This window comes from Rattus norvegicus, chromosome 1 (assembly GCF_021556685.1).
Source record: "Rattus norvegicus strain SHRSP/BbbUtx chromosome 1, alternate assembly SHRSP_T2T, whole genome shotgun sequence".
Taxonomy (NCBI): Eukaryota; Metazoa; Chordata; class Mammalia; order Rodentia; family Muridae; genus Rattus; species Rattus norvegicus.
The window spans coordinates 220166403-220186409 of NC_141534.1; the positions used below are offsets into that span (position 1 = coordinate 220166403).

General features: G+C 48.8%; 1 protein-coding gene across 9 annotated transcripts in view; it reads left to right on the forward strand.

Moving 5' to 3' along the window:
* The window catches only part of Vwce (von Willebrand factor C and EGF domains), a 42354-nt gene that overhangs the window by 14589 nt on the left and 7758 nt on the right, over positions 1 to 20007 (forward strand). Inside the window, exons 10-20 of one of the 9 annotated variants that reach the window (XR_015626949.1) lie at positions 392 to 474; positions 2475 to 2562; positions 4641 to 4726; positions 5854 to 5971; positions 7015 to 7080; positions 8284 to 8380; positions 9829 to 9911; positions 10971 to 11061; positions 11138 to 11220; positions 11552 to 11615; positions 16219 to 17375. Coding sequence is in view for 7 of the 9 variants with exons in the window: in NM_001271311.2 (NP_001258240.1) it covers positions 392 to 474; positions 2475 to 2562; positions 4641 to 4726; positions 5854 to 5971; positions 7015 to 7100; positions 8284 to 8380; positions 9829 to 9911; positions 10971 to 11061; positions 11138 to 11220; positions 11552 to 11615; positions 16219 to 16829 (1490 nt within the window). In the remaining 2 variants the exon portion in view is untranslated. 9 annotated transcript variants of the gene reach the window in all.

The window sequence follows — 20007 nt, forward strand, 5'->3', positions numbered from 1 at the left end:
TCAGGCCTCCTGCTGGGTACACAGTGATGTTTCTGTTTTATGGTGAGAATGGCTGAGTCTCAGAGAGGCAATGTGACTTGGGCTGTCTGGGTAAATGGAGCTAGAATTCCAGGTTCCAATGCGTCCAGTGTGATGGGATTAAGATGTGGCTTTCTTAGGACACACTTCAAGGAACACTCTCAAGGCCACTGCAGCGAATCTTGCATGTGTCTCCTGTGCTGTTTCCCAGTGGTCCTAGGACCACTCAGTTCAAGGGACCTATGTCTGCCACTACTGGTGCATCCAGGGTGGTGAGAGAAGGTTCCAGAAGTATTACGCCTGGAAAAGTAGAGACCTGCTTTCCTCTCCTTTGAGGAGGCTGATGTCCCCACCTCCTGTTTGTCTTTCAAAGGCTGCTTTCACAGTGGTGTTATCCGAGCTGAAGGGGATGTGTTTTCACCTCCTGAGGAGAACTGTACTGTGTGTGTCTGTCTGGTAAGCAACCCAGGATTTGCCACCGCATGTTTTCTTAACCTTTGGGAGTTGTCAAGGAGGGGAACAGACTGGATGTTGAAGATGAACTTCTTCTTGGAAGGAAGCTTGCTTTAGGGCTTTGGATCTAAAACTTTAGAGCTTGAGAAGGTCATTAGAAGCATCCAAACTCTGGCCAATGGCTGTGGGAGGCATCTGCTGTGCATGTGAGAGCCAGAGCAGAACAGGGTCCATCTGTTTGGGAAGGGGAAGAGTAGAACTCTCTCAGGAACTTCCCCAGGGAGGCTGTTTTCTCCAGGCAAAATATTTACTACCACAACAAAGGTGTCCACATCAGGGAGAGAGCAGCCTCATTAAGCCCTGGCCTTCTTTGAGTATTTTTGCTTCTGGCAAGTTCACACCCCTCAGAGAGTAATCATGAGCTGTGCCAGATGCTGTCTGTGTGAATTTGATTCTGAGCACTCACTGTATCAGGCACAAGCTTAGTGCCCTTCCCCTGTTTCTTAACAAATTTGCTCCCAGCAAATGCAGGGTGGGTGATGCTGTCCTGCATCTGTAGATTCAAAGATGGAGGCTGGGAGCTGGTGGAGCTGGGGTTTGAACTGAGATCTGTTACAGGCATTGTCTGCCGATCCTTGCTGCCCTACCCTGGCTACCTTTAAACACGGCTCCCGGGCTGGCCACAATTGTGAATGGGGTGGTCTATGATCAAGGACACAGAGAATGGCAGCATCATTCTTCTATCTCTAACTGTGTGTTAAGCATGCAGAGAAGAGGAATTTGTTTGCATTCTCCCAATTTTACGTAGTAAGATGGGCACTGAATCCACCTGTGTGACAAGCTCCCGGAGATGCGACATCCCCTTGCCTAAAGTCTTGTTAGGAGATGCATAGAGAGTGGAAACTCAGGTCTAGATGATTCTAATGTTGGGCACTTTTAAAATTTTAACTTAAAAATTACTTTTAAAGATGTGTACTGGGTATAGTCGCATGTCTTTAATCTCAGCACTTGGAAGACAGGCAAGCATTTCTTTTTGAGCTTGAGGCCAACCTGGTCCACATGTTGAGTTCCAGAACAGGACAGTTAGGGCTACATAATGAGACTCTTTCTCGAAAAAAAAAGTACTTTATTATTTTGACTTTTTAGTTATTTATTTTTAAAAGATTTATTGATATGTTTTCATGTGTATAAGTGTTTTGCCTGCATGTGTATCTATGCATTTGTTTATGTGCTGGTGCCCTCAGAGGCCAGAAGAGAGAGCGTCAGATACCCTGGAACTGGAGTTACAGATGGCTGTGAGGTACCCTGTGGGTGCCTGGGAACTGAACCTGGTTCTTCTACAGGAGCAAGAAGTGCTCTCAACCAAAAAGTGCTCTCAACTCTAAGTCATATCCCGAACTAACTTATATGTTGTGTGTAGAGGTGCTCGTAGAGGACCTCCCTCCCTCCTCCTTTCCCCCCTCCCTCTCCTCTCCCTTTTTAACCTCTCTCCTCTCCCTCTCTCTTTAAGATCTGTTTATTTTGTGTATATGAGTTCTGTAGCTGTCTTCAGACACACTAGAAGAGGGCTTTGGATGCCATTACAGATGGTTGTGAGCCACCATGTGGTTGCTGGGAATTGAACTCAGGACCTCTGGAAGAGCATTCAGTGCTCTCAACCACTGAGCCATCTCTCCAGTCACTGAGCCATCTCTCCAGTCCCGGTATCAGATCTCTTAGAGCTAGAGTTACAGGCTATTGTGAGCTGTCTGATGTGGGTGCTGGGAACTCCTGTTCCTTTTAGGAGTTAAAAAGGTTTTTAACCACAGACCCATCTCTCCAGCTCCTAACTTGACATCTATTTATTTATTTTTGTGAATCAAGTCTTATTAGGTAGAGACTTGTAATGTAGACCTGGGTGGCCTCAAGCTCACAGAGATCTGCCCTCCTCTGCCTCCTCCGTGCTAAACGCTGAGATTAAAGGCATGGCTGGCAGTCCCCATCACCATCTTTTGCCTCCTCAGGCTGGAAATGTTTCTTGTATCTCTCCCGAGTGTCCCCCTGGCCCATGCAAGGCTTCCCCACAGTCAGATTGCTGTACCTGTGCTCCAGGTAGGTGACTCTGGGGAGATGTTGTTTGGGGTACGGGGAGAAGTGCCTTTGGAGTGTGTATTGAGGCAGGAGAGGGGAGACCTACTCCTGCCTTAGAAAAGTGGTAATGATAGATCTCAATCATTTTTAGTGTCTCCTCTGTGCACCTTGGCCAAACTATGCTCATGGCTTGGGCTTCCCCTGTCCCTGCCTCTACAGCACATCTTGGGTATAGGCAGAGGGGCTGTGGGCCCAGTCCTGACATTGATCTGCTCCTGGGTGAGAAGGAATATCTTTTAACCAACAGAAACTGTTAGGATCCCAGGCCTTTCTGCTAACCAGCACAACCAAGCCCCACAGGGATAAGGTTACTGCAGGGTGGAAGCAGCCAGACCCTTGACTCTTAGCACAGTTACTCACTCACTAAGCCCATTGTGGGATGGGCATCCTCCCTTTCCTCAGAATGAACACATTCTTCTTTTCTGAAGAATGGACACCTCTCTGTCTCTCTGTGGAACCCTGCTGCACAGGGGCTGCCTGTTTGCCTGTGGCATTTATAACTCCCCTAATAAAGCTCTCTCTTGAAGGACGACTTGTCTTAACACCCACCACCCCCACCTGGAAGGACAAACCTGTCTTAACGTCTCCTCCAATCTTATCTACTTTCTTCCTTTCTGTTTCCAAGTTAAGCCTAGCGGGGACCTCATCTGCAGGAGGGGATGTTCCCCACCAGTAGGTGCCCCTGACTGTTTGGGGTACCTGGCACCTCTTGGTCTGTTGAATTCTTGAGTCATCACAGTGAGGGAAATCTGCTCACTGCTGCCTTTTCATGAAAAGACAGATTCAGAGAAGTTAAGTCGCTGTCTAGAGACACACAACAGTTAGTGATGGCGCCAAACGTGAGCTCAAATTTGCCTGATTTCAAAGCTGACATTTGAAAAACTGTATCATCTTGGGCCAGTGGGATGGCCTGGCTGTGAAGGTATCCAATAACTATGGTAGGAGGGAACCGACTTCTGCAAGTTGACCTCTTATTTCCATGTCACGCCCCTCCCCCAACAAGTAAATGAATTTTAAACTTTTTTTTTTCATGGCACCAGAGATTGGACCCAAGGATCTGTGTACCCTAGGCGAGTACTTTACCGCTGAGCTACGTCCCCAGCCCATTTTATAATTTTTCTTTTGAGACGAGGTCTCACTATGTGGCCTGAGCTGGCCTAGGACTCCCTTCATCACCTCATTAGGCTTTGAGCTTTCTGTCTTCCTGCCTCAGCCTCCTGAGTAGCTGGGGAATGCAGGCTACTTGAGACATTACGTTCTTTTTCTTTTCTTGTTGGTTTTTCCAGACAGGATTTCTCCATGTAGCCTTGACTATCCTAGAATTCACTCTGTAAACCAGGCTGGCCTTGCACTCACAGAGATTCACCTGCCTCTGCCTTCCCAGTGCTGGAATTGAAGGTGTGTGTCACTACCATCTGGCTGTTATTTTTTCCCTTTTTGTCTTGTTTTTGTTTTCGGGGGGCCAGGGTCTTACTATGTAGCTCTGTCTGTCCTGGAACTCACTATGTAGACCAGGCTGGCCTCGAACTCATAAGAGTTCTACCTGCTTCCGCCTCCCTAGTGCTGGGATAAAAGGCAGGAAATATCATGTTGGGCTTTGTGTTTTTGTTTTTCATTTTCTTTTCCTACAGTCAGTGTGATACCTGTGAGGTGTGAACTGTCAGCTCTTCAAGGGAGTCACATATTTTGCCCTAATCAGCTCTGAGATGTGTAGCTTGGACTTGAACCCAAGCTTGCCTGAATAGATACACTTTTCCAGACATTGGGGCTGGTTTTACCCTAAGGAAGATCTTCAGATTATCTTGGTCCAGTGTCTGGCACAGCTCTTCTTGAGATTCTTATTCTGTAGCTGTTGGGGCTCCCTCTGCCTCTTGGGTAATGACCTCTTTTGTAGGTTTTTAGGTAGTAACTTGTGTGGGGTCTGGGATTTAGAAGTTGACAAGCACTCTGACAAGCCCCACCCCTCCCTGCCCATCTATCCACTCTTCTAGCTTCTCCGTCTGGAAAGCCCTGAGCCCTTCTGCCTTTGTCTCCTGCAGGGAGATGCTATTTCCATGGTCGGTGGTACACGGACGGGGCTGTGTTCAGTGGGGGTGGTGACGACTGTACCACCTGTGTCTGCCAGGTAGGGTGTGAGGTTCCTGCCCCTGTTGACTCAGTGGAAGATGGGGAAAAAAACGTAGGGTGGGCAGCATAGGAGTTGACCCAGGATACTTTGCTGTGGAGAAGATAACCTGTTGCATAGCAAAAGGAAGAGACTGAAGCAGTAGTCCCTGTAGGGAATCTCCCATGCCTTCCCACAGTCTCCATGAGGTTTAATCACTCATCTTCAGCTCTGTATTGGCAGAGCACTTACCGTGATCTAGGAGCACACATCCTCAGCCCAGAAGAGCACCAGTCCCCTCTGACTGGCAGCCAATGGCCTTGGTGGGCATGGCTGGGCACAGGATCCTCTTGCATTGTTAACAGTGGAGACTTGAGGGGTGACTAAGATCAGTCAGGTGAAATTCCGAGGGTGCTGTGCCCTCTGGTTGGAGCAGAGGAGACTGGAGGCAGGTGGGCTTTTCTGGAATGTGTCTTGGGAGGTGTTCCCGGGGAAGCAGGCTGGGAGAGGCGGTTGTTATCAGTAATTTACTAGCTTGTGAGTGTCCTCAGGAGGAATGGGAAGTAGTAGAAGGCAGAGAGGATGCTAGGAAGACATCTTTTCAGCTCACACCATGGTCCGTTCTGTACTGTAGAGAGTGCTAGTTTAGAGGAGGGAGCTGGGCTCTCACAGCTGTGTATCAGACATGTCTGGGCATAAGGGGCCAAGCACTCTTGCTGCCCCAGGAAGGAATCTGTGACTGTAAGGTGGGGAGGGCTCCCAAAAAGCAGACACTGTGGACCAGGCTGAGAGCTAAGGCTTGGAGTGGGGATGGCAAGGTAAGGTTGATGCCTGGCAGTTTCCTAACCATGGAGCAGAGTCGATTGGAGGGTGGGAGTGGAAGGTGGTAGGAGAAGTCTCGATGGAACTATGGCTAATAGGGAGGACGAGAGATGGTAGAGATCCAGCTAGGGCAGGAAGATCACCCCAGGACCTTCTTTCAGCTTCCCAAAAGGACTCCCCCTTCTCTGCTCCTCTGTCTCCCTGGACATTTCTTTGTCACTTTTACTTGAGGGTTTGGAGGATAGCTGCCCACCATTCTTCTCTTCAGCTCTCGGTGGCCCAGGGCTGGGGAGTCCCCTTCACTGATGTTCTTCTCTCTCTTCCAGAATGGGGAGGTAGAGTGTTCCTTCACACCATGTCCAGAACTGGAGTGCCCTCGAGAGGAGTGGTTGCTGGGCCCAGGACAATGCTGTTTTACCTGTCGGGAACCCACACCCACCACAGGTAAGGCCCAGCTATGTGGCCCCCAACCCAGGGCTCAAGTGCACTTGGACTGATGGTGTGTGTGTGTGTGTGTGTGTGTGTGTGTGTGTGTGTGTTTGTGAGATGAGCATATGTATTTTATATAGCATTGTGTGTGAGCTGTGACTATATAAGTATATATGTTTGTGTGTGTCCTCACTTTGAAGGGTGCTTTATATGAGTCTACCTGTAGGTATGTATAGCTGTACATGCCCTTAAGTGTTGGTGTATGAGTGATATCTGTGTATGAATGTGCCTATGTTTTATGTGATACACCTGCAAATGCATGTCACTGCGTGTTTGTGCCAGTTCCCTGTGATGTGTGTGTAATTTGATGTATAGGTTTTTGTGCAAGTGAGTGTCTGTGTTTGATTGTGTAAGTGTGTGCAACTCTGTGGTCTGTGAGTGTGTCTGTGAGTGTGACTGTGTGTGTGTGATGCATGTATGTGTGTATCCATCTGTGTATATGCAAATATACATTTGTATTTTGTCTGTGGGTTTTGTTTTGTCAGCACAAATTTGTGTGTAAGTATGTGTGTAGCTAAGTATATGACTGAATATAGGTCATTTTTGGGGGGTGGGAATGTGTGTGTTTGTTTGTCTGTTAACTTTGTGTAAAACTTCGCATGCATCTTATTTTTCGAGCTGGAGCTCACTGTGTAGCACCGGCTGGCCTGGAACTCACTATGTAGGCCAGGAACTCACAGAGATCCTCCCGCCTCTCTCTGCCTCCTGAGTGTTGGGATGAAAGGAGAGTGCCGCCACATCCAGCTTTAGAAGTGTGCATACATTTTAAGCACACACTGGTCTGCGTGGTTTGTGTGTTGTGTATGCCTGTGAGCTTGGGGTTTCCTCTTTAGAAGTGTGGTGCTGTAGTTGGGGGGGGCATTCCTGCCTATCGTGTTTTTTGTTTGTTTGCTTGTTTGTTTTTGTGCCGTTGTGGGTCCATTGAGCAGGCCTTGCCACTGAGCTGCATCTTGGCTCCCTGCCAAGCGTTTTCTCCCTTTGCTGCCCTCTCTTGCCAGGCTGCTCTCTCGATGACAACGGGGTTGAGTTTCCGATTGGACAGATCTGGTCGCCTGGTGATCCCTGTGAGTTATGCGTCTGCCAGGTGAATGACAACCTGCTCGTCTTCAGCTGCTTTACTGGGCTGTCCCCTCTGCCTCCCTGACAGAGGCAGGACCACTGGCAGCCTGGCCTCAGTCTCCCTCCTAGGCAGGGCTAGGATCCACTTGTTCCGCTTTCAGTGGGTGACCGAGAACAGTAGAGTGTGGTGGCGGCCTTAGATACCGTGGGTTTACTCTGCTTGGGCAGGGAGCTGCTGCCATGAGGGTCTGCCTCAGGGGCCTTGGGAGGCCTCCGAGAGGGTGGCTTAGGGTGTGGCTAGCTCTGGGAGCTGGTCTGCCTTTCCTGTCTCCTATGTTTCATCTTGACCTGCACCTTGTCATAGCTAAATAAGAGTGTGTGCATTTAAAAGTCAAGTATGGGTGTTTACTAAGAAACTCGATAGTGCATCCCCTTCCACTCTGAGTATCTGGGTCCCTGAGGGCTGTGTTTATCCAGTAAAGCAGGGCAGGGGGTATATCCTTAGGGGCCCCCTCTCAGTCATGCAGGATCTCCAGACCCCACGTATTAATCTCTAGATGATTGACACTCAGGGGCCTTTGTGAGAAGCCAGCCTGAGCATGTTTGCTGCAGGGAGACGGGAGGGAACAAGCCACCCTCTGCTGATCCTCTCCTTCATGACTGATCCTGGCCCTCATTTTACAAGAGAGTGAAATAAGAGGCCATGAACGTTCAAATTCTTGAGAAGGGGTGGGGGGTGGGAGAAACCCCGTATGGCATTTTGGTCTTCTGAAACAGGCATTTCCGGTGGAATAGTTTTCTATAAAAATAGGATTTTATTGTTCTCCATAGGTTTGGGGTGAGCCAGGGTTGCAGGGAAATGCTGAGAAGAATGTGGAGGGGGAGATGTGGAGGGGGTGATGTGGAGGGGGTGATGGTATGGCTGTGGCTGCTGCAACAGGACAGGATAGGAAGCAGACAAGGCAAAAACCCAGCTCTGACTTCCCTCTCTTGAGATAGGCAGAACCTTCTGGAGGTTTCTATCACCTGTGCTAAGCAGCTGCTCTTCATTGTCATGGGGGAGGGGTGGGGAGGACCCGCCACACCAAAGCCTCTTCCTGGCATGCTTTGAGGGCAAGCCTTGGACAGCAGGCAGCACTGTCTTTCCTGTGGTGTGGAAAAGGAGGGCCTACTGTCCCAAGTCTTGGTGAAGTCTCTTCTTCCTTTAGGCAGATGGCTCCGTGAGTTGTAAGAGGACAGACTGCGTGGATTCTTGCCCTCACCCCATCCGGGTCCCAGGACAGTGCTGCCCTGACTGTTCAGCAGGTAACCAGGGCCAGGCCCCACCTCACCCTCTGAAGCCATTCTCGGGGCTCCCGGAGCCCCTGCCTGCCTAGCCTCAGGCCTTCGGCACTGAGCACCCCTGGAATCTCATCTCACGCACGCTCCCGGCCACCCGCACAGCTCCCACAGCTCAGAGAAGCAAAGTGGCTTGCCCGAGACAGGGCCTCGATGCTAGACTCACATAGGCAAATCCAGAGGTCACAGTCCTTGTGGGGTGACATAGAAACCAGACATAGAAAACTGGGCCAGTGAGAGAACACAAATAAGGCTAGGTTTTTTTCCCCCCAAAAGTTATTTTTACCTTTTCTACAATTTAAAAATTAAGTTTGTCATAGAAAAGCCATAAAGCCATAAATTTAAAAGGCTCATCTCTGTTTTTGACATGCACCGCTTTTTATATATGTGTGTCATGGGCATTTTGTTATTAAAAATAATCTTTTCTTAAGGGCTGGGCTTGTTGGCACATGCCTGAAACCCCAGTTCTTAGGAGAAAGAGGCTCAAGCATGGGCCACACAGCAAGATTCAGTCTCAAAAAATAAGATGAGGTAAAATAATATCAACCGTATTATGTTGGAAGGTGTGTAGTTCAGAGGGAGAGTGCTTGCTTAGAATGCATGAGACTCTGGGCACCATCCCCGGAGCTCCAAATACAGACAACCGACAAGAAAACAGGTAAAATAAATGTTAAAATATTTCCCTACTGCCTCACCTGATTTTATTATATATATGTAAGAATATATATGTGCATATATGCATATATATATGTTTATATATATATACACATTTTTTTCCCCTTTGAGTCAATGTTTCACTCTATAACCTAGCATAACCTAGAATCTGCTTTTTAGCCCAAGCTGTTCTGGAATTCCATGCTCCTGCCTCAGCTTTTGAATACTGGGATTCACAGGCTTGTGCCACCATGTGCTTTTGTAGTTACCAGTATGTGAACAATTTCATCAAAGTGGTCTTATTTACATAGAGTTTTTGGGGACATCAGGGATTAGGGATATGAACCATGGCAGGGGCTGAGGCAGAGGTGGTGGTGGTGGGGGGTGGGACTGGTCTGGACAGATGGAGTTTGTGGTTGACTAACTGGAGAGGGACAGAAACCTTGTGTGTCTCCAGCACCACTGTGAGCCTCATGGGTCATCTGCCTGCACTTCCCCCAAGGTCCTCAGTGACACCCCCACTCCACGGTATGAAGACACCGAAGCAAGACTCTGCAATGTTCTTGCTCAATCCAGCCACAGAAAGCAGTCAGCACCCATTCCGAGGATGCTTATCGCTTACCTAACCTCTGAGCTGCTTGGGGAGGTGCCGGGCCTGACCTTTGCTCTCCAGATAAACTTTAAACCTTTGCCCTGGCCAGGCACCTGACCACCGCCAGCCACCCTTCAGGCTGCTGCTCACCACATGCTCTGTTTGGCAGGCTGCACCTACACAGGCAGAATCTTCTACAACAATGAAACCTTCCCGTCAGTGCTTGACCCCTGTCTGAGCTGCATCTGCCTGGTACGCACCACCCAACCCGACCCCAATCCCCAGCATCAGCTCCTGAACTCTGGAGAAGGGTCACCCCTGGTCCTGATGGAAACCACCTCCCTGCCGTCCGTCTAGCAGGATTCTTTAGCCAGGATCAGGGAGTCACTGGAAAACGCCAGCTAGTTCAGTAGCTCTGCTTCAGGGTTACTGAACTCAGTGCATCTCACCATGTCTCTTGAGAGAAGTAGCCAGCGGAGACCAAGTCATTTCTCCTCACTTCATGGCTAGTGAGCCTTAGTGTACATACTCCTGGGTCCACACTTGCACCCCAGAGCCAACCCACTGCTCAGTCTAAAAAGAGTGTTAGGTTAGTACATATTGAATTTTCATATTTGGAAAATAAAGGACGGAGTGGCACTGCTTATTATGCTGATACAGTTACTGCGTGGTGGGAGCTCCTGTGTATGGTGGCAGTATGCCCTTGGGGTGTCAGTGAGCCTCAGCCCCAGTCATGTGTGAACACATGGATTGAGAAATGCAGGGTAAACATTTCTTTGGCCTCTGAGTGACCTGTTGCCCACTGGCCCTGTATATTCTCCGTCACGTGCTTTGGGAAATGTTGCTTCTACGTCCTTTCTCCTTGGTTTCTTCTTTTTTTTTTGTTTCTTTGTTTGTTTGTTTCTTCCTTTGTTTCCTTCCTTCCTCCCTCCCTCCCTCCCTCCCTCCCTCCCTCCCTCCTTTCCTTCCTTCCTTCCTTCCTTCCTTCCTTCTTTTTTTAATGATTCTGGAGATGGAGCCTAGGGGGGTGCACTCCAGAGCAGCACCGCAGCTCTCTCCCTCATTTTATGCTGCTGAGCTTTTCTGGTCAATGGGTCACTACTGTCACGTGAGCTCTTGGATAACTCTGCCTTGTTCCTGAGAGGTTAGGAAGGACCCTAACTAAGAAAGCGTCACCCCTGTATCCCCATCCCACCATGGATGGCCGATGCTGCTCTCTAGATGGGTCTGCTTTGCTCTGTGTCTCGTGCCTTACCTAGCCTTGGATTAGCTGTCCTGAGTGAGGGGCCATGTGTGCTCTGTGTCCTACAGCTGGGCTCGGTGGCCTGCTCACCTGTGGACTGTCCCATCACCTGTACCTACCCCTTCCACCCGGATGGCGAGTGCTGCCCTGTATGCCACGGTGAGTGGGAGAAGCCATCTGTGCCCAAGTCTCCCAGGTGGACCTGGGTCTCATTGTCCCGTCTCTGCCTCTGTAGACTGTAACTTCGAGGGGAGAAAGGTGGTGAATGGTCAGGTGTTTACCTTGGATGATGAGCCTTGTACCCGGTGTGTCTGCCAGGTGAGCTGGCCTGAGGGCCTGGGGCTGCCTGTCAGGCCTGCATGTTGTACATGGGACCCCAAGCCGACCTGCCCATCTTTCTGCTGTTCACGTTTCATGAGCTGTCAAAGTTCCTTTGTCTCTGGTCACCCATCCCTCTTTGGAAGTTCAGATGCAGGTGTCTTGCTGGCTGGCATTGTGTGTCATCCAGAGCAGGGCCCAGGTATTTGGGCCTCTCCCCAACAACACTTTTCTGCGTGCCCCACTACTGGCACAAGAGGCCCCAGAGAGCTCTACTACTGGTTGTTGGGATACTCTGGGTTTCCTCACCTGTGTCTTTCTGCATCTTCAGCTGGGAGAGGTGAGCTGCGAGACGGTCCCTTGCCAGCCAGTCTGTACTGACTCCTCCTGCCCAGGTAAGCAAGCCTTGAGCCTGAGCTTCCCTTTTTGTCTTCCACTGCAAAACTTGTCAGAAACATAGGCCGTGCCGGGGAGCCCAGGCTCAGACAGAGTTGCTGAAGGTCACACAGGTGTGGTGGGCTGCTAGTTCTGAGCTGTTTATTAGGAAATAACACAATGTGTTGTGTTGCCTGGCAACTCTATCCATCCCCCTTCTTCTTTGTGTGTGGTGCTATGGATCAAGTTCAGTACCAAAGGCTAGGCCCTGAGTGATCATCCCTAGCCTCAGCCCTTCCTCAGCCCCCTTTTGAGATAGGAGTTCTTTGTTGCCAAGGCTGCCCTTAAACTCTTGATATAAGCCGTCCTCCTGCTTCAGCCTTGCAAGTGCTGAGACTGCAATCACGTGCCACCAGACTTGGCTAGACCACGTGGTTCTTTATTGCACAGTTAGACAGGACGCAGTGATCTGTGGTATAGCTCTGAAGTCTCGATGTGGACCACAGCTGGTTATCCAGGAAAGCTGCCCTTTATCTGTGAGACCTCAGATGTGTCTCAACTTGTGGGTAGAACGGACCCCTGTATGATAGCACTGTCAGAGCAACGACAGAGAGGTTCCTAGGTGACTGACTGACTGGTAACACAGACATACGGATGCACTGGACAGAGCGTGAGTTGCAGCCTGCGCAGGACAGGGTGGGATGGTGTATGCCACCATGCCACTCACAAAGGCACACAATCAACATATGAGTTGTTTACTTCTGAAAACAGCAATTGATCACCGTAACTGAAGTGGCAGAAAACAAAATGTCGGTTAAGGGGGAACCACCCTATTCCCTAGGGCACATTTTCCTACCTCAAGCTCCCTCCCTATATCCCTCCATTCCTCTCTTCTTTCTTCCGGGTATTCCTATCTCCATGGGCCCCCTTTCTTCTCTTTCTTTGTGTCTCTTTCCCTTCCTTCCACACACCTGTAGTGCACCTCCTGTGGAAAATCCTGGGGCAACTTCTATTTTTTCAAATCTTGTGGGCTGTGTCAGGACAGTCTCCAAAACTTCACAGTTCTAATGTTTCCAGTTTACTTGGTGCACAGATTTTTTTTTTTTATGCTTTCAACATTTAGAAAGATGTTGGATTTCCCCACTGTCTTATGGCCAACACTGCTTCCTGGGAAGTGTCTGTTTTCCAAGATCTGGTCTGCTCTGGGAAAGTACAGGACTGGGAACAGTGCTGGGAACCTCTGGGGACTTATCCACCACAGTCTCCTCTACAATGGACAGATACTATGCCCTCAGGTTTCCAGAAACTCTGTTGCCAGCACACTTGACAGCTACTAAGAATTTGCTGGAAACACTCATTGAGGGACCCTGCCAGAGTGCTTCACCTCAAGGGTGTTAGCTCTGCTTTCCAGAGGGGGTTGTAGAGCCTGGGGGAAGGGAGTTCCCTTTCTTTCTTTATCCTTTGCTCTCCGGCATTCCTCTGTGTGCAAAAACCGAGACCCAAAGTGGTCGCATGCTGAGCCAACCTCTTTTCCGGACATTGTCTCAGCTCTGCTCACCCCACCCTGTTCCCCCAACACATAGCTCTCTGTAAAAGGAATACCACCAGGCTAGAGAGATGACTCAGTGGTTAAGAGCACTGGATGCTCTATCAGAAGTCCTGAGTTCAATTCCTAGCAACCACACAGCGGCTCACAACCATCTAAATAGGATCTGATGCCATCTTCTGGCATGCTGGCCTATATGCAGATCGATCACTTATACATTAAACAAATAAGTAACTAAATGGAATACTGTTTCGGTAAAAATAAAAAAGGGACACAACTGGTTTCCTCTCATCTCTGCTTCATGCTGGGCCCCTGGTACTCTCGGACTCCCTGGTGTTAGTACTGGCACCCTAGGGCCATATAAAACTAACCTTAGTTTATCTCAGCGGCGGCTGGTTCCAGTGTGGCGCCATGCCACATTAGCCTAGCTATCTTCTAGCCCCAGCGGTCTCTCTGCTCCCATTGCTAGTTGCCCTGGCCAGCCCTGGCCAGCCAGGAACTCTGGTCCCAGCTACCCAGTAAAATCAAGACTCAACAAACTGCAACGCAGCAATCAGATTTATAAGTTAAATTCTCAATCTACAATACATCCACAGAATCAATTCACTGCCAGTTAATAAAGATAGAAACCGCCCACCTAGACATGGCAAAATTGACCTGGTCCACCTGATCTGGGTCAGCCTGCTCCATCTCGATTTCTGCCACTTCTCCCCCTCCTTCCTAGACTCCCCACCCTTGCCTGCCCTTCCTTCTCATCCAACGTTAGGCTTTGCCTTATCCTGGACCTGCCTTGCTGCATAATGACATCATCCTACAGAATACCACCACTTCATCCAAAGAGAATGGGACTTGCTTTCATCTGAAGACTTAAAAATAATACAAAGAAGCTGGGTGGTGGTGGTGGTGGTGGTGGTGGTGGTGGTGGTGGTGGTGGTGGTGGTGGCGATGGCGGTGGCAATGGCGGTGGTGGTGATGGTGAATCCTTTAATGCCAAACTCAAAAACACACCATCACCAAAACCCAGAAGGGACAGGGGAGATAAGGCACTTGCTTCAGAGCTTGATGATACAAGTTTGGTCTCCAGAACATACGTAAGGGTGTGGTTCACAGGGGGAAAGGAAGATAAGAGCAAAGGAAAGAGCTGGAGGACAGCAAAGGAGAAATGAACAGAATGAAAGGCTCACCCAGGGGTTGGGGATTTAGCTCAGTGGTAGAGCGCTTGCCTAGGAAGCGCAAGGCCCTGGGTTCGATTCCCAGCTCTGAAAAAAAGAAAAGAAAAGAAAAAAAAGAAAGGCTCACCCAAAGGAGGTCGATGCCCTCCCCTCTGGTATCTTGAAATTTGTCCTCTGATTTCCACAAGTATGTTGCGACACACACATGCACACGCACACACACACAGGTACACGCACATGCAGTGTAATAAAAATAATTTCTTCAGACACAATTCACATACCACCCGGTTCACATACTTAAGCATGTGCCTTACTGACTTTTAGCTATGTGCAGCTGTCCTCTGGAGGACTTTCAAAGCCTTCCGGTGGGCACAGCTGTATCGACCTTCCTCAGGTGACCCTTTCCTAATGTTCATTTCTCCTTTGCTGTCCACCAGCTCTTCTCTTTGTGCTTAGCTTCCTTTCCCTCTGTGAAGCACACCCTTACAGTGTGAGAGGTGGTGGGCTGGGGCTGTTATTCATTTGGCACTGGTGGATAGCCCCTAGTTCACTGCACTTGTCTTGTGGGCATGAAGCCTGGATCAGTCCCCAGCATCACATAAATTAAGTGTAGTCGTACTTGCCTATAGTCCCAGAGCAGGAGGATCTAAAAGTTCAAGTCTACTGGGCTAGGAGGCACACACCTTTAATCCCAGGAGGCAAGCAGAGCTCTGTGAATTCAAGGCCAGCCTGAACAACATACTAAGTTCTGAAGGGACTCTGGCAAGCTTGAGTGTGGCAGGCCTCCTTTTTCTCCTTAATTTCCTCTGTTTTGCTGAAAACCATTAGATTACATTCCTTATAGCCACCAAGGTCTAGTCCCTTATTTGGCCAATTCCTCCTCCTGAGGCTGACCACCAAGGTCGAGCTATCAAAGTAGTGAAGTCCAGCAATCAAAAGTCCCCTTTGGCTGCCCTAACTAAGATGTCAATTAAAGTTAAACAGCTCATCCTGACATGGAGTTTCCCCTTTTACCGTTATAAACATCCATTTCCCTATATGCCAAGTTTGTCTCTTTTCTACCAGAGTCAGTCCTTTCTCCTCTAAGACAAATACCTCTTTTCCCTCTCCCTAGTTCACTCCCCCTCTCCCTCATTCTCTATCTCCTGTCTTTGTCTCTTATTGCCTGCCCACTGTTCCTCTTGGGCAAATAAATTTCCTTTGTGCTGAGAACTTGGTCTTGGGATCCTGAGCCAATAATTTTCCTTTCAAGTTCTAGGACAGCCAAGGTTACATAGAGAGATCGTGTCTACAAAACAAGCAAACAGGCAAACAAACAAGTCAATAAATCATATGGAATACCAATTTTTTAGATAGTGTTAGGCTTATAGTAAAATTGAATGGAACATACAGCGTTCCTCTGTTTTCTGATTCCATTTCTCCCACTAGCCACAGTGCAGTGACATACACGTGTGGTTATTGGTGCACCCATAGTGACCTGTCATCGATGCCTGCTGGCCAGAGGTTTAGGCTAAACCATCCTGTGTAGTCTTGCTTCTGGCCCTCAGTCTGTTGGGATGCCCATTTTGCAAGTGGGAAAACAGAGTCCTAGCAATATACTCTTTCTGTATCCTTTGCTCCCTGGCACTCCTGTGTGGGGGAAACTAAGACCCAAAGAGGAGACATGCTGAGCCATGTGCTTTCCAAAAGTCACACTACAAGTTTCTGGGAGGGCTGCTTTGGTGAACTGCCCTCTTCCATTCATGGTCTCTTCACAGCCTTCTGTCCATGGAGGTTGGAGGCAGCTTACAATGGTCCTCACTAGGTGCTGAGTCTCCTCTGAGAATAGAGAATGGTGTCTATCCCTGGAATGGCTCCTTTCAACTAGGGGAACCCTTGTGACCCTGCTTTCCCACCTCTCCCCAGATTCCCTGTTTCCTCAAGAAGAAAAGCAGCAACCCTCCCCTCATGGAGATCTTGCCAAAGCTGCACGGAACCCCCGTGGAGACACTGAAGTCCCTGTCAATTGTAGCTCCTGCCCAGGGCCCCCATCAGCATCACCTGCAAGGCCCACGTCCCAGCTCCTGAAGCTGCTCTTAAGAACAAACCTGTCTAATGTTCAGTCTGCATCCCCAGGCCCTCCAGTAGCCCAGGCCTCATCCTCACTCCTGCTGGATCCACAGGGCACAGTCCTTGGGAAGCCTGGAGCCTCCCGGCCCAGTGAGCCCTCAGGAGGGGCACCTGTCTCTCCTGGACTGCCCACTCTACCTCCAGCCATTCTGGGGACTCCCTCATCAACTGTCACTCCAGAAAGCTCTTCTTCAACCTTCAGGGTTCGGACAGCATTTCAGTGGCCTCTGTCTACCACCCGCTTGACTGAGGCAGAAACACCTTCAGTGACTGACACTGACCTCTCAGAGACCCTTGCCACCTCCTCGAGGCCTCAAAGACTCTCTGCAACTCTCCTGGACACCCCTAACCCTGTTCCCCAACAGTCCACAGCAGACACCTTGAAGGAGGAGGAATCTACCATCTGAGTGTATCACAATGTCTGGGACATGCCAGATAGAGGTCTCTGCTGATGGCCTAGTATGTGCATGGTCACAGGGGTAAAATTGGTGGGGTGTGCAGAGAAGACATTAGAATAAGATATTCCATTATAAGTCAAAGAGAGAGGCACCAGAAGAAATAACCCACCCCTGGATTTGGACTTTTTTTTTTTTTTTTTGGTTCTTTTTTTTTTTCAGAGCTGGGGACCGAACCCAGGGCCTTGCGCTTCCTAGGCAAGCGCTCTACCACTGAGCTAAATCCCCAACCCTGGCTTTGGACTTTTAGTCTCCAGAATTGTGAGAACATAAATTTCCATTTGGCCCCCGTCCTTGTCTGTGTTGATTCCAGTGGCCCTGGCATACTAAGCCAATAACAGTGCCCACCCTCACTCAGACAGAGCTATGCCTAGGGTGAGCCTGTCAGTGCATACTCTTGACATTGACGTCATATAACATCTATCCTAGAAATGTTTTTGGAGGGTCTGTTGTCTGTCATTGTGCTTTATTTTCAACACTGACTTCATGTAATACTCACCTCAAGATGTGTTCAGAGCATGTGTTATATCCCCCATCTCTAATTTAAACACTGGGCTGCTAAAACCTCACTCCTCACAAGTTCACAGCCCAGGGCGAGGGACAGGTGCTCAGAAGACAAGTGCACTTTTGAGCGTGAGGTCGGGATGTCAGAGGCCAGTGAAGGTGGGGGCAGGGACGGGTGAGGGAGGGCCAGAGCTTACCCTTACCATTTTTACAGCAGTAGATGCCTTCTCCTTTCTAATTCCCTACTTTTAGAATCTGGGTGGGGATAGGGATTGTTATATTAGATTCCCTGGGAAAATCATTACAGTCAAATAATTTATAGCTAATAAATGAGTAAATAAATGTATTTGTTGCCGTGGGATTAATAGGTCTAAAGGCAGGGAGGCTATAGGATAATAGCTTTGTGTTGCTAAGTAACTACTCAAGCAGAAGTGGGTAAGATAAGATAGAGTGGTAACTACACAAGTGTCTGTGTGTAGCACCCACAGTGGCCAGCAGGTGTCAGCACTCAGCTGAGCCACACCTGTGGCTGTCTGTATGCAGAGCAATTCAATCCAGAAAGAGTTCAGCAAAGGTAGTAAGATCTCCCTCCTTTTTATGAGAGGTCTTTAGCTTTTGTAAAGTAATGTAACTTAGGGCATTGTGGTTCATACCTGTAATTGCAGAACTGAGGATGCTGAGGGTGGATGATCAGGAGTTCAAGGCTGTCCTAGGCTATATGATATCTAGAAAATAAAAAACAAGACTGAGTGTCAATGATATATACCTTAAATGCCTAGTTTGGGAGGTAGTAGCAGGTGGGTCTCTATGAGTACTAGGCCAGCCTTGTCTACATAGTGAGTTCCAAGAGAGCCAGGGTTCTGTCTCGAAAACAACACCAATCCCCTCAACAACCAACAAACAAACAAACCTACCCCAAGAAACAAACACCCCTCCCCCAAAACAACACCCAAAGCCAAGCATAGATGTTTAACTTCCCCCATTATCTTAGCCTTGGCCATTGGAGGGGGGAACAGGAGTTGGGGGTAGTACGGGTGGGGTTTCATGATGACTAAGAAAAGTAGAATAAAAGTCCCCAGGAGAACTGTCTTCTCTGGAACCCCTGCTGTACACTGAGAGTCACTGCCCGTCTAGCTTCTGTCAGGTGCTGTTTTGTTTTTTTTTTTTTGACCCAATTGGTAAGATATAATTGCCCACTTAAACATACAAAGCCCAGTACCATCCATCCCTTAGGAACATTGATAACAACCTGTAAATACACAGAGCAGAATCTTAACATCACCTGCCATCTTGTCCTGCCATGGCTTCTCAACCCCTCTCTCAGTCTCCTGTCTCCTCCAGGTGCTGGTTTTATTCTTTTTTTTTTTTTTTTTTTTCGGAGCTGGGGACCGAACCCAGGGCCTTGCGCTTCCTAGGTAAGCGCTCTACCACTGAGCCAAATCCCCAGCCCCAGGTGCTGGTTTTAAATAGCAATAGTTCATGCTACCTGACAGGCTGTGTTCTGAAGGTCGTATATGATTAATTCACGGTCTTCACATAAGCATAGAGGATGACAGCATAGAGGATGACAACTCTGTTCCTGTGATGGCCACCTGCTGTCACGACACTGGAAGTGGGAAATAGGGGCAAAGGACAGGTGATCTCTGGGACCATCATAGGGAGGCAGGACATGGGACCAGGTGACCCTCTTGGATTGTCCTTTCAGAACTTGTAGCCTTTATGCACACTGTGTGTGGCCTGGAAGCCCTTCCCTGCCTCGGTATCTTCCAGTAACATCCCTCTTGGTTTTGTTTAGTCTCCCCTGTACCTGTTCCTTGATCTGTCTCTGTGACTCATAGGCAAGCTCTACCCAGGGTGCCTCTACCCAGGGTGCACCACAGGCTTGACGTGTAGATGGCCAGTGCCTCTGGGCTGTATGAGCAGCTGCTTTTGCAGTGTGATGAAATGGGCTCTGATTGTGACTTTACTCTTCTTGCTCCTTCTGTTCTCTGCCCATTCTGGGCTTGTGGGAAAAGCTATCCCAAACCAAACATATCCTCTTTTGTTTTAAAAAAGAATTTTACAAGATCTACTTAAGTGTTTTGTCTGTGTGTGTACACATGGTGTACGTACGTGGTGCCTACAGAGGTCAGAGGAAGATATTGGAGCCTCAGGAATTAGAGTTACAGATGGTTGTGAGCTACCATGTGGGTGCTGGGAACCAAACCCAGGTCCTCTGTAAGAGCAACAGGGGCTTTTAATTGCTCTCCAGCCCATATACTTATGCCAAAAGTTGATGGTCCAAATCAACAGTTCTAATAGCTGTGCCCCCAAGAAACTAACAACCTTTTTCTTTATTTGGGGTAAGGACTGGGGATTGAACCTGGTGGTTTGCTTATCCCAGCCAAAGTCCCAGCCCCAGTCCTCCTTTTACCCTTGTCTTTAAAGGTTTTATTTCTGTGAGTGTGTGTGTGTGTGTGTGTGTGTGTGTGTGTGTGTGTGTGTGTGTGTATGTGTATGTGTGTATGTGCAGATATCAGATCCCTTGGAGGTGGAATTCAGTTGTTTGTGTGCTGGGATCTGAATTCTGGTCCTCTGACAGAACAGTAAGCTGAGCCATCTCTCCAGCTTCTCTTTTACCTCTTAC